General features: G+C 37.9%; 1 protein-coding gene across 2 annotated transcripts in view; it reads left to right on the top strand.

The window, feature by feature from the left end:
* Positions 1-13,828, top strand: part of LOC144683821 (succinate--CoA ligase [ADP-forming] subunit beta, mitochondrial-like) — a 114,247-nt gene extending 100,419 nt beyond the window's left edge. For both annotated transcript variants that reach the window (XM_078547287.1, XM_078547286.1), the window contains 3 exons: positions 3,459-3,579; positions 10,940-11,028; positions 13,637-13,828. In XM_078547287.1, the coding sequence (XP_078403413.1) occupies positions 3,459-3,579; positions 10,940-11,028; positions 13,637-13,711 (285 nt within the window). In that variant the 3' untranslated portion in view covers positions 13,712-13,828. The remainder of the gene's footprint in view (positions 1-3,458; positions 3,580-10,939; positions 11,029-13,636) is intronic.
* The last annotated feature ends 422 nt before the right edge of the window (positions 13,829-14,250 follow it).

Raw genomic sequence — 14,250 nt, 5'->3', positions numbered from 1 at the left:
TAAAGTTAGTTGCTAAGGAAACATACCTGTCACTCAAGTACCTTGTTCCAATTGATAGAAAGTTGAGTGGGTGAAGGAGGAGGTGTGACAACAGCAACAACTTATATTTATGAAATGCCTTTAATGTAATAAAATGTCTCAAGGTGCTTCACAGGAGCATTATAGAGTCAAATTTGACACTGAGCCACAGAGACATGTTAGGGCAACTTACCGAAAGCTTGAGAGCTGCTGAATAGGGTACTCATGAGTCTTGCTGTGATCCAGGTCTTGGCAAACAGATACTCTGCAAATCCCCTCACTTTCATCTGGTTTTACCCCTCCTCTCCCCTCCCCTCACAGGCCAATTGACTGTTGGGGTATATTTCTGAGTCTCTCCCCCAATTGTAACCCTGGACTGATGGATGAATCTGGAGAGGTCTCACTGTTAGCCTCTGAGGCCTTGTCTGGTTCTTTGCCTGCCACCCTTCTCACCACACGCTATTTATTTACGAACACTCGAACCCCCACTGACCACCCGCTCCAACTTGCTGCTCTTCCAATCAAAGATTCCATCTTCCCCATGATTGCTTCTCTTCCAATCACAACTGCATTTTTCCTTTCTTGCTCTGCAGACACATTGGCATTTGCCATTGGGATTTGATGTTCAGCTCTGCCTCTCACTTGCTGTTGTGATCAACCTGTTTATTTGAATATGTGTGACATTTAAGATTGCGGCACGGTTGCGCACAGGTGGACCTGCGAGGGACCATTGGTTTAGGGAGAGAATCCCCTTAGGGCCTTGGCAGCTGAAGGCGTGACCACCAGTGGTGGAGTAATTAAAATCAGCAATGCTCAAGAGGCCAGGATTGGAGGGGTGCAGATATCTCAGAGCATTGTAGAACTGAAGGAGATTACAGGAATATGGAGGGGTGAGGCACTGGAGGGACTCGAAAACAACAGTTAGAATTTTAAAATTAAGGCATTGCTTACCTAGGGGCAAATGTAAATCAGCAAACACAGCGTGATGGACTAACAGTACTTGATGACCTCATGTTCATGGAGGATAGTGTACATTGAAATAGTCAAGTCTACCCAAAGTATGGTTTCAGCAGCAGATAAGCTAAGGCAGAGGCAGAGTAGGCTGGCTAACTAGGAGGATCAGAAATTCTGAAAGAGAGAAAAATGTCCTGGAGGGCTAAAGATGAAGGAACAATAACTGTTAGATGGTATTTTTAATCATTTTTTTCCTTGACTTGTCAGAGGTCTTATATGACTTACGACTGATAAATAGTCGAGTGAAGCTTTCCTGCATTTTTATCATTTCTTTGTATTTTTTTTAATGGTATAGAATTATACTGTAGTGAATAATAATTTCTCAGTCATGGCAATGTTATCTCATTGGTTTCTTGGCCTTCTTGTGGTAGTTTTAAAGCTCTCCTTGTTCATTTCATGTACATTTCAAAATTTTATACACCTTTACTTGTTTCCATTGTGACTTTTCATCCACATCAGTTTTACTCAAACCTGTCTGGTCCTCTGCTACAAATGCCCAAGAATGAAAATCAAGAGGAGAGGCTTTTTACAAACCCTTAGTTCATAGGGTACAGGCCTACACCATAATTGGGCACAAATCACTACTACTAATCTCACTTCGAGATACTGTCTTCAGGTAGGAAATTCATACTGGGTCAATTGAGGTTGCTGTTCTGAGCTTGGAACTAAGTCACCTTTGAAATATAGAATCTTATAGCACAGAAGGAAGCCATTTGGCCCATCATGTCTGTTTGGCTCTATGAAACAGCTATCCATTTAAACTGCACTTTCTTCAATTCCCTCCAAATTATTCCCTATTTTTTTAAGTACATATCAAATTCCCCTTTTGCAAGTTACTATTAAAGTTGCTCTACCACACTTTTAGGCAGTGCATTTGTGACCACGTCAACGCACTGCATAAAAAAAGCTCCTCATTGCCCCCTCTGATTCTTTTGACAATTATCTTAAATTTGTATTCTCTGGCTACTGACCCTTCTGCCAGAGGAAACAGTTCCTCCTTATTTACTCTATCAAAAGCCACCTTAATGGTAAAGTAAAATGCTTACTCTGCATCTGGCTTTGCTATACCTGATCTGGTTCTGTTCTGTGTTGAGTGATCTAAAATGAAATTTATGTTTAATTGTCCAATCCATACATCCTCAGCTGACAGGCACAGAAGTTCTGATGTTTTCTTTCGTGGAGGGATAGAGCAGTAGCATATGTCTCTGTGACCAATTTTTAAAATTACTTTGCTGCTGTAGATTTAATGATAGTTGAGAATACCGTTGTATAAAAATAGGGAAGCCTTGCTAAAACTATACAAGGCACTAGATGGACCGCACCTAGAATACTGTGAACAATTTTGGTCCCCTTATCTAAGGAAAGATATACTGACATTGGAGGCAGTCCAGAGAAGGTTCACTAGGTTGATCCCAGGTATGGAGGGATTTTCTTATGAGGAGAGGTTGAATAGGTTGGGTTTGTACTCATTGGAGTTTAGAAGAATGAGAGGCATATAAGCATATTGAAGCATATAAGATTCTTAGGAGGCTTGACAGGGTAGATGCTGAGAGGTTGTTTCCCCTTGTAGGAGAGTCTAGGACCAGAGGGCATAATCTCAGAGTAAGGGGTCACCCATTTAAGACAGAGATGAGGAGGAATTTCTTCTCTCAGACGGTAGTCAATCTGTGGAATTCTTTACTACAGAGGGCTGTAGAGGCTGGGTCGTTAAGTATATTCAAGGCTGAGATAGACATTTTTAATTAGTAAGGGAGTCAAGGGTTATGGGGAAAAGGCAGGAAAGTGGAGTTGAGGATTATCAAATCAGCCATGATCTCATTGAATGGCAGAGCAGACTCGATGGGCCGAATGGCCTACTTCTGCTCCTATGTCTTATGGCCTTATGATCAGAAAATTGCGCAGAGGAGCTGCAATCCAGCAGCATTTTTCATTTTAAAATACCGCCCTATTAAATGTTACTTTATCATTCTGCTGTATATTGCTTCAGATTGTCTAATGGTTTTAATAATTTTTTTAAGAACTTGGCGTAGTTCAATTATCACATCACAACAGTGCGGCATATAAAACAAACAGGCAGAAAGTTTTAATCGTCCATCAAACTGCTGAACAAGAACTAACTTCAGATTACGACTATTAAAACTCTGTAGGTGTTTGGTTTGAGTGACATGCATCATTACTCAATGAAACTTAAATTCCACAATCATAAAAATATATTGTACAATGTCATTATAATGCTACATTATCTGGGTACATTTATGCCTTTCATTAATGGAGAAGCTGCTTCCACTATTTTTTTTGTTTGTTTTCCTAGGATTATATTGTGGGGAGACTTATTTAAAGTCATAAGTCAAAAGCTTTTCTTGACTGTGATGCTTTGTTTCAATAACACTGCTAAATAGTTACCTGATGATTTGTTTCGCTTGCAGGTTCAGGCAATTCTGGTCAACATTTTTGGTGGCATTATGCGTTGCGATATAATTGCTCAAGGAATTATTACTGCTGTTTCAGATCTGCACATGAAAATTCCCATTGTTGTTCGATTGCAAGGTGAGTATTTCAAACCCTTGCTTACTGGCATGTGCCAGAATTTTAACAGTTACACCTGAAGCATTTACTCATCTTTTCCTTGTGCAGATACTGACTGGCTTGCTGTGTATCTTATGTGCGTTGTCAGTTTTTGGTCATTGCATTGGGGAAATGGGAACTAGTAGCAATTGACAAGACCTGTGGCAGTAAATATGGTAGAATTGTGGGTGAGCTCAAGCTTTTTTTATTGGGTAGATGATGGTTAGCACATTGAACAAATAGTGGATAGAAGGGCTGACTGTTTGATGTTTGCAGAGCAGTCAAGAAAGGCTAACATGCTGTTCTCACAGGCATGTGAAATGTTGGCTACATTGAGCAGTCTGGTGTCAATACTGTGAAGAGGATTTGAACTGGAGCAGGTAATTCTGAGGAATTTTAAAAGGAAGTGGGTGGGGACATGCACAATAGTTTTCGAGGATGGTAGGGTCGAGAGTGGCCTTTTTACAGAGGGGAATTTTATCAATTTTGAAGGTGAAAAAACAATATGTGATGAGAGGCATTGGCGATGTTTGCATCGCAGAGGTAATTGAATAATAAGGAGCCTGGCCAGCACAGGCCTGAGGGAGCCAGTGGTGGGTCTCATTGGACTCGAAGCAAAGGGAAAGCATAAGAATATTTTGGCATCTGGTCTGGAGAAGGGACTGTGACAGAAATTTTAGAGATCATGAAATCCATGAGATTATTATGCCCATGGAGCCTCATCCCTTCTCTAAACGAACTTCTCCATCAAGCATCTGATTATAGTTTAAGTAACTCCAGTATGCTTTTCTTTATTTCCTCTTTGGGTAGACCATTCCAAACAATTATATTATGAGAAGGATTTTCCTTTATATCTATTCTAAATTTACTTTCCACTAAATTTCCATTTATGCCCTCTGGCCCTATTTCTTGGTATGCTTTAAAATAATAATCCATGTTGACCTTACATGTACCGTTTACTTTTTCATGCATTTTGAAGAACTGCCCTCTTCCTATACCATAGAGCTTAATTAAACTTTCCTCAAGCGACTCCCCTTAAAATTATGATCAGGCTTACTGCCGTTGTTTTTACTCAGTGTAATGAATTTTGACAAATAATTTTGATACCCATTTCTACAGATTACAAACAGTGAAGGTCAAAGGACTGACCCTTGTGACTCCCTTAATCAGTAGTCATTCATGAAAGTTTTTTCTGAAAAATCATATTAAGTGGTTAATTTTCTCAGAGGTTTGTTAAGAAAAAAACCCCTTCTATTTCTATGCTTGCTGTGAGTAAATGATTGCCTTATAGCATACATTTTATTTCATCATCAATTGATGTTAGGTTAATAGGCCAGTGGTTGTCTGGGTCAGTTTTGTTAACTTTTTTTTAAAAGAAGTACAATTCCATTTTGTGACAGTAAACAATGTCTCAGAAATTTGCTTATTGGTTTCTTTTGGAAACTTAAGAGTTTGTACCATTTGCTCCAGGGTGTATGTTTGTCTCAAGTTCCTTTAACTTACTAGCAATCTCTGCAATGCCAGTATCAGAATCCCTTCCAGATAGAGTGTACTTGATGCATTGTCTGATTTGTCTAATATTTCAGTTCATTTCTGATTTGTACAGGTGTGTGGAGACAGTTTTATGATTGGATATGTTAGCTTATGCAATTACACTGATCTGTCCACAGTTTTTAATAATTTTTTAAAGATGTTTTTAAAACTCTGGAATCTTTTTGCCATTGATCAATTTGCTGATTTTTTTGGTCTGGCTACATGACCATTAACTTTACTGTTTCTTTGGACAAAAGTGATGAAAAAATGACACAGAATAAACCAACTCGAATTCAAACTTATTACCAGACTAGCAGACACCAACTATTAGAATGAGAACAGTCGAGGAATATTTAGTCTGACATGTCAGGTAAATAATTTTGAAACACTTAAGATAGACACAGATACATAGATATCTCTCAAACTTTAAATGCACAAGTTATACATAGATTTAACCTTTTAAGACCATACTATTGTGGAGTTGTAGAGCATTTTAGAAAATCTTGAGGGCCCTGATGAGGTGCGATATAAATGCAGCTACCCTGTAAAGCTTGTTTCTGCAGTTTTGCTATTGTTTTCCGTAATTATTTCTTAGGGAGCCATAGAGAACATTAGCTCCTATTTTGCAATCTAAAGTGAACTTTATGTTTTGGAATCTTTGTGCAATACCTTATAATAATTTGATGATTGGATCATTTATGGCTATATTTTCAGATGATTTAAAGTTAATACAACTGTGAAGCTGAACAAGATAAGCGACAGGGGGATTTAAAAGTACTTAGGAATTGAGCAGAGAGGTGGCAGATGAAATTCAATGCAGGGAGGTGTAAAGTACTTCACATGACGGCAAAAGAGAGTACTAAAAATAAAATAATGACCATGGAAAATGAAAGAGTTGGGGACAGTGGCTGGGGGAAAGTCCTGATCAAGAATTGATTGAAGCTGTTATAACAATTGTTCTTGCAGTGAGAAAAACAAGTAAGCTTATGAGATGTGCAAAATGGTCAATATTGAACTGAAATAGCCAAGCAACCCAGCAACTTTATAATATAATCAATGTGTGACCACACTTAGAATATTTTGTGCAGTACGTGTTTCCACATTATAAAAGGATAATGCATTTGTTAAAAGGATACAGAATAGCGCAACCAGAATGGTTGAGGGGATGGCAAGATTGGATCATGAAGAGCAATTATGTAAATTGAGCATGTTCTCACTGGAAGAGCCAAGACTGAGAAGCGATACGACTGCTGTTTTTATGATCCTAAAGGGACTAGGTAATGTAGACCAGAACAAGCTTTCACCTTACCCAATGGACATGGCCCGAGTTTAAAGTTCAAAATGAACCTGAGGAAGCATTATTTCAGTCCAAGCATGGTAAATCTTGTGAGATAGGCCCCCTAGGGGTATGGTGGAAGCCAGATGGTATAGATACTTGCAAATGCAAATTGGATAGATTTGTTTCAATGGATAATATTTTGGGATACGCTATATGAGTAATTTGAGACATGACATGGCAAATGTTGCATGCCTGGGAGGAGCAGATGACTTTGGATCTATATTTCCAAAAGCTTTTCACCACTAGGAGTTTTCCTCGTTCCCTTGCTTGATTGCAACAATTAGTCAACAACATTATTGATGTATTATGCAACTATCAGGATGGTAGAAGGTGAACTAGATGGCCCTTGATCTTACGTATTGCTGAAAAAAGCCAACCAATCAGCGTTCTCTTCACATACAGTATAAATTGTTGTTTCCCTTACATTGGTATTCTTGCGAATTGCCCTGATGAGTGCAAGATGAAAAGCTTTGACAAAAATGCCTTTTTTTTTCTCAGCGATACTTAAGTTCTGTACCACAAACGACTGTCTTTTCATATCTAGAAACTCCTATGTTCATTCTTGTATTCCTGCAATGGAAATTTCAAGCATATCTGCATCTCTATTTATAATGGAATAATGACCATTCACATGGTCTGAAGTGATCAATTCTAATATTCCACAGGAATATAAGCTGTGCTCCTTACCCAGAACACCAGCGCAAGCTGTGCTCAAAATTCATTTTCCAGGAGTTGACTATGATTAAGACTGAATGAATGCTTGAGTTTTTGTATACCATTTGTGAAACTTCAAGTTGACAAGTTTTAGGTATACAAATGCAGTTGTGGTTTGATCTTTTGAGGACCAAATGATTTTTACTATTTTTTGAAATTTATACATTTTGTAATTGCTACAGAATCAATTTTCTGGAAATTTACAGTGATGCATTAGTATTTCTTGAGCACATTATAGCTCATACATCTAAATGCTTGTCTTTATTGGCCAGATAACTGCTAACCAAAGCGTATTGTTTGTGTGTGTTTTCACATTATTAGTATTAACAGATTTTGGTGTTCCAATGTGGAATTTATCCACTGTCATGAAGCTATTAATGTATATAATATTTTTGGAAATTATTTTTTTTAAATAGAGGTTTAGACTGTGGGTGTGTCTGTGTTTTGATTGGATTAAAGCCAGCTGGTCTGGGTGCTATGATGTATAGTAGTTTTGAGATGCAAACAGATGTAAAGGTACATTTGAGTTTTATTGAATAGAGCATTCAGGAAGCGGAGTGAAATCTTGCACCTAGCTCAGAGAGACCAAGCAATATGTTTATATTACTAATAAAATTGGTACTATGAAAGGGGTTTTATTGTTAGAAGAGGTGGAGCTCAGAGGTTCTGATGGTACAATGAGAATTTGCATTCAAAGGGGAATGCTGGGTATAATAGAAGGATAGTTTTGTGTGTGCAGAGCAGAGGCATGTGACATCAAAGCCTGTAAGCCTACAACTGTCTGCCAAGGAACTAAAGTGAAAGGAACCTCGTTTTGAAGTTGTAAGGTGAAAATGCTTTCCCTGGTGCCTGTTAAAATCTATGTGTTGTTGTTGCCTTAGTGGAGATTACTTTAGGAATTTGTTAAAAGTTATGAAGGTAGTAATTTGTAGCCATGTGTATATGTTTAACTTGTGTAAATTAATAAACGTCTTGTGTAGTTTGATATAAAAACCTCTTGTGAACTGGTGGTATCATTCCTGAATTTAGAGTTGCAACTCAAAACATACCACTTGAAAATATGGGTTATGACAGTTGTTTAAAGTTTCCCTCTGGGATTTTAAATAACAGCCTTTACCAACTGCTGTGTCATAACACCACCAATTAGGCAGCAATGCTAAAAGCAGGTCCTTACCAATCTGTAGACCCATAAATTTCCAACACAACAAATATACAAATAAGAAAACAACATAAGTGGCACATTTCCTTGGTGTTGGGGGCCAGATTGTTGGATCTCAGAGTTTCCCTTAGACCTTAGAGCTGATACATGGACACATTTGTTTCAAAGCAAAGCTGAAGTGGCCTATCAGGAAAGACTTCCTTTAGGGCATCTTGCCAGCTCAATTGTTTAATTGATCCCATTCCTGAGGCCTATCAGACTTGTTTATGCCAACCTTCTTTGTTCCTTTTCCTCCTGACATCAGGACATCAGATTCATGCCATTGCTGAACAAAAATAGACTCTGCAGAACTCCCATCTGTTTTGGTTAATGGGTATGAGATCCTCTTTAACTTCTACCAATAAAAATCTAACTAATTAAGGGAAGTCCAAGATACAAACTTTGAAGTTAGAAGCATAGAAAATTTATAGCACAGAAAGTTGCCATTCAGCCCACCGTGCGTATGCCAGCCAATAAAAAGCTATCTGGCTTGATCCACTTTGCACCTTTGTGATCCGTGGCCTTGTAGGCCTTGGCACTTCAAGTGCATATATAAATATTTTTTTAAATGCGATGAGTGTTTCTGCCTCTATCACCTATTCAGACTGAGAGTTCCAGATCCCACCATCCTATGGGTGAAAATATTCCTGCTCAATTCCCCTCTAATCTTACTGCTCATTACTTCAAATTTCTGCCCCCTGGTTATTGACCCCTTTGCTAAGGGAAATAGATCCTTCCTATCCACTCAAACTAGGTCCCTCAATTTTGTATACCTCATTTAAATCTCCCCTGAACTTCTATTCCAAAGAAAACAACCCCAAACTATCCAATCTTTCCTCATAGCTAAAATTCTCTATTCCTGGCAACATTCTTGTAAATCTCTTCTGTACCCTCTTCAGTATGATCGTATCCATCCTTTAATGTGGTGACCAGAACTGTACTCAATCTGCAGCCTACCTTGTATTTTATACAATTACAGCATAACTTCACTATTCTGATATCCTATGCCTTGGCTAATAAAAAGAAATATAATGTACAGGGTATTTCTTCTTAACCCTGTTATCCACCTGTCCTGTTACCTTCAGGAATCAGTGGACATGCACTCCAAATTTGTGTCTCTGTTCTTCTATGCCTCTAGTGTTCTTCCATTTATTGTGTATTTCCTTGCCTTGTTTGCTCTTTGTAAATGCATTACCTCACACTGCTTCGGATTGAATTCATTTGCCACTTTCCTGGCCACCAGACAAGTCCACTGATATCTCCCTGGAGCTTATAGCTTTCTTTCTCACTATCATCTGCATGCTCTTAATCATCAACCCATACATTTAATGCTAAATCATTGATTTTATACCATGAAAACCAAGGAATCTAGTACTGAGCCCTGTGGAAGCCTACTGGAATTAGTCTTTTAATCACAAAATTATTTTTCGAGCATTACCTTTTGCTTGTTGCCACTGAGCTAATTTTGGATCTAACTTGCCAGTTGCCCTTTGATTCCATGAGTTTTACTTTTCTGACAGTCTGCCATGTGAGACCTTGTCAAAAGCGTTGCTAAAATCCATATGGAATACATCAAATGTGCTACCCTCATCAATCCTCCTTGTTACCTCTTCAAAAAATAGTCAAGTTAGCCAGACATGACCATCCCTTAACAAATCCATGCTGACTCTCCTTGATCAATCTGGCCTTTGTAGATGAGGATTTGTGCTGTCCCTCAGAATTTTTTCCAATAATTTGCTCACCACTGAGGTTAGGCTGTGTGATGTGTAATTACTTAGTTTATCCCTTCCTTCCTTTGAAACAATGGTGCACTGGTATGTTAGCAGTTCTCCAGCATCATGCCTGTAGTCAGCGATCCAGGAAGGCATTTCTATCACTAGACACCTGCAGTGCTTGGCATTCTCACACCTTGCTATAAATTAAGTTAAAGACCCTGAAGGCATGGAAAAAGACTATACTGAAAGATCGAAAGAAATAACTGTCAGATATTCCAGAGTCTGCTGTATACTTAAGTCATTCCTCATTTGCATCCCAACAATTGTACCAGCTCCAACAAGGGAAGATTTTTTTAAGTGAGTCCCACTGGAATTCAAGTTCTGCTTAAAAGCTATAAGCATGAACATATAATGTAGTGTAAAGAAGATTCCTGTTATCCGTTTAGATTGCATCTCCATATGGCCACAGGATTTGGGAAATATGGGAAATGCACCAATACTCTGGTTTTTATCATGGACAATTCATTACTTTCTTTGTTCCTTCTGTATTCTATTCACATGTTGGAAATGCCCACAGCTAGCTGAACTAATAATTAATAATTGATCAATACAGTGGTGTGGTCAAGTCATCAGTGGAACTGGCAACTTGCTAATGGGAGTCGTTGGCCACCAGTGACTGTGTCCCACAACAACGTGTCCCAGAGGAGTGGAGACAATGGGAAGAGTGGTGGACTATAATGTCTTGGCACTAATGGACAATAGAGAATTTTATTTTGTAAACTGTAGTGATTTTTGATTAAGAGGTTGCATTTTATCAGCTTTATTGGGTTCTTTGTCATTCAGGCACACGTGTTGATGATGCAAAAGCAATAATTGCTGCGAGTAGCCTGAAGATCCTTGCCTGTGATGACCTGGATGATGCCGCTCGAATGGTAATATTCAATGCACAAATGTTAAACTTTTAAATTTGTCATCGACTGCAATGTGCTGCACAGATCAGCAGGAAAGCTATATGTGTGTGCTTTCTCCCACCTACCCCATCGAGAATTAAACCGCTCACACCAGCACGCCCAGCCTTCCAGCAGAATCGTGGAAAAACTCTCTAAGATTCTGCTAACAGAATATAAGAACTAATTTTAACATTGTAAACAGAGAGCCATCACAGATGCAATTCTGCTGAAATATGAATTATATATAACCAAATGGATACAGTCAGCAAAAAGCATAAGTTAGAACAATACATTATTTTTGTATTCTGTATTTAACTATTTATTTGCAATAGTTTTGACTGAAAACAGGAGTGGCTCTTGTTATTTATGAGCTTTTCCCAGACTGCTAAGTCTTCTCAATGTCACAGTGAGCATTCTGTAGAAATGTAATTTATTTGTGTGTGAATGTGCTACATCTGTGCCAAGATCACTTAATCAGTTCATTCCTACTTGAATAATTTATTTATATATCTGGACAATTTAATTACTAAATATTTTTAAAATTATATTCTAATTTTAATCATGGTATTTAGATTGTTTTTTTCCCCCTCATTTTTCTAATGGTGTTTCCTCAATTCGCTGCTCTGTAATAACTAGTTGGAACTAAAATGTCACAAACTGTTGTGGAGCAGTTGAATGTGGAGCAAACTTTTGAAATTAGCAATAAAAATTATTTGTCATGTGAGCAAAACTTTTTCATTGGTTGCCTTCTCAGACATCATACTACATCCTAGTCATCAACAGCCTTTTGTGACGACTTACGTCACAATTGATGAATGCTTCTTAGTGCGTTGCAGAGCTTGGAAAATGATTGAGCAGTTGCATTGATGTCTTGATTCTGCCAAGTTTGTTGATGGGAAGAGGGGATTTTAAAGGTATTTTGAAGGAGTTGTATGGTTCCCTTGGCCTCAAATCGTGAAAAGAGTTCTTTTGCAATAAGATGATAATGCTGTAAATCACAAGTAAACCACATTACTACAAGAAGTGCTCCCTCTGTTTAGAAGATGTAGAGTTATTATTATAGACGGTGCTTACTACTAGCTTTGCAGTGATTTTTATTGTATTGGTTATATTGATGAAGCAGAAATCTGAACAGGGCTGGGATCAATGGCCTCATGGGAAAGTTAAATTTTACTGTGGGGGAATATTTATAATAATTTGATAGGGGGTTGGACACCAAGCTAAATCATTAGAGAGGAGAAATGAGATAGATGCACAGAGAACTGGGAGAGGCAAATAGCATTAAAGAATAGTTAGGAAACAGGTGGGAGGGGGTGTGGGAATCAGGACAGGGGCCAAACATGAAGCACTCTAAGATAGATTTGGAGTGCATGTATATAAATACATGGAGAATAGTAAATAAGATTGGTAAATAAGGGACAGAAAACAAAGTGATGACTAACAGTTATGTTTTAGACGGGAGGGAAATATACAGTGTGTTTCCTAGAGGTTGGTATTAGGTCCACTGCTCTTTTTGATATATATTAGTGACCTGAATTTAGTAAAATGGACAGACCAACATGGCAAGTTTAAAGCAAAGAGGTGTGAAATATATATTTTGGTAGAAAGAATGAGGAGAAGTGACATGAACTGAATAGTACATTTTAAAGGAGATGCAGGAACAGAGAGATTTGGATGGGTGTATGTGCACAAATCTTTGAAGGTGGCAGAACAAGTTTTCAAAACTTTTTTTAAAAAGGCGTATAGGATCCTTGGCTTTATTAATTGAGGATTAGAATACTGAAGTGAGGAAATTATGCCTTGACACTGGTTAGGCCTTGGAGTATTGTGTTCAATTCTAGGTACCACACTTTAGGAAGGATCTCAAGGCCTTGAAGAGGATGCAGAAGGGATTTACTAGAATGGTACCAGGGATGAGGGACTTCAGTTATGTGGAAAAGCTGGAGGAGCTCAGCTGTTCTCCATAAAGCAGCAAAGGCTAAGAGAAGATTTTATAGATGTGTTGATAGAGTAAATAAGGAGAAACTGTTTCCAGTGGCAGAAGGATCAGTGAACAGAGGACACCCATTTAAGGTGATTAACAAAAGAACCAGAGGTGACATGAAGAAACATTTTTCTACATTGGAATTGTTGTGATCTGCAATGCCCTGCCTTGATAGAGTAATGTAAACAGATTCTATGTTATTCAAAAGAAAATTGGATAAATACTTAAAGGAGTGGGGAGGGGAAACGAGGCTATGGGGGAGATTAATTGATAACTCTACCAAAGAGCCAGCACAAGCACAATGGGCCAAATGACTATCTTCTGTGCTGCATCATTCTCTGATTCTATTAAATACAGGTATAAGTAATCATTAGTAATGGGACAGTAATGGTAGTTATTTTCTTTTTAATAAAAACAGTTAAGCTTCCAAAAATGGATATCAGCATGAATTATGTTCTGTACCCCAGGTTAAAAGAGCAAACGTACCATAATTTAAAAGAACTTTTAGTATTTTCGATCTGCTTTTGTAGAAATCTGTATTCATTACAATTTATGGAGCATATGTCTTTGGAATCACTTTAATTTTACCTTTTTTCTCCCAAACAGGTTGTAAAACTTTCAGAAATTGTCTCACTGGCCAAAGAAGCTCAAGTCAATGTGAATTTCCAGCTCCCAATTTAATCATGACACTCCAACCTCAAAGCCAAAGGCTTTACTGGAAACAGTTCTAAAATAGCTATTTATTTTTCATGTGCTTATGTTTCTTGAAATGATGGCTGAATAAAAAGAATGTGGTTAGCTGCTTGGAGTTATTTATTAGCTTGCTCTTTGGAAAACAAAAGCACATTAATAGACACAATACTGCTCATTACAGTTCTACCATGGCTGTATTAAATCACCAAAATTTATCTTCTCAGTAGCATAAAAAATTCAAAGCAATTGCGTAATCTGCACCATATATTTATACTGGTTACCTGGTTAGTAGCAGGCATTTTTTATCATGTTCATGCAGCTATGATCCATGTGGTCAGTAAAATAAGCAGGTTTTGAACAAATTTCACAATTGACTTCTAATGTACAATTTGATGATACCAATTATGCTGGGCTAAATTGGAACACCTGCCTTCAAATAATGAATAGCAGAATGTGCTAAAAATGCTTTAAGTGTTTTCCACAACCTGCTGTATGTCAGCAACAAATCTGCTTCTCTCATGTTCCTT

Source organism: Cetorhinus maximus, chromosome 8 (genome assembly GCF_964194155.1).
Source record: "Cetorhinus maximus chromosome 8, sCetMax3.hap1.1, whole genome shotgun sequence".
NCBI lineage: Eukaryota > Metazoa > Chordata > Chondrichthyes > Lamniformes > Cetorhinidae > Cetorhinus > Cetorhinus maximus.
Note: the sequence above shows the minus strand (reverse complement) of the source record. Positions and strands in the feature narration are given on the sequence as shown.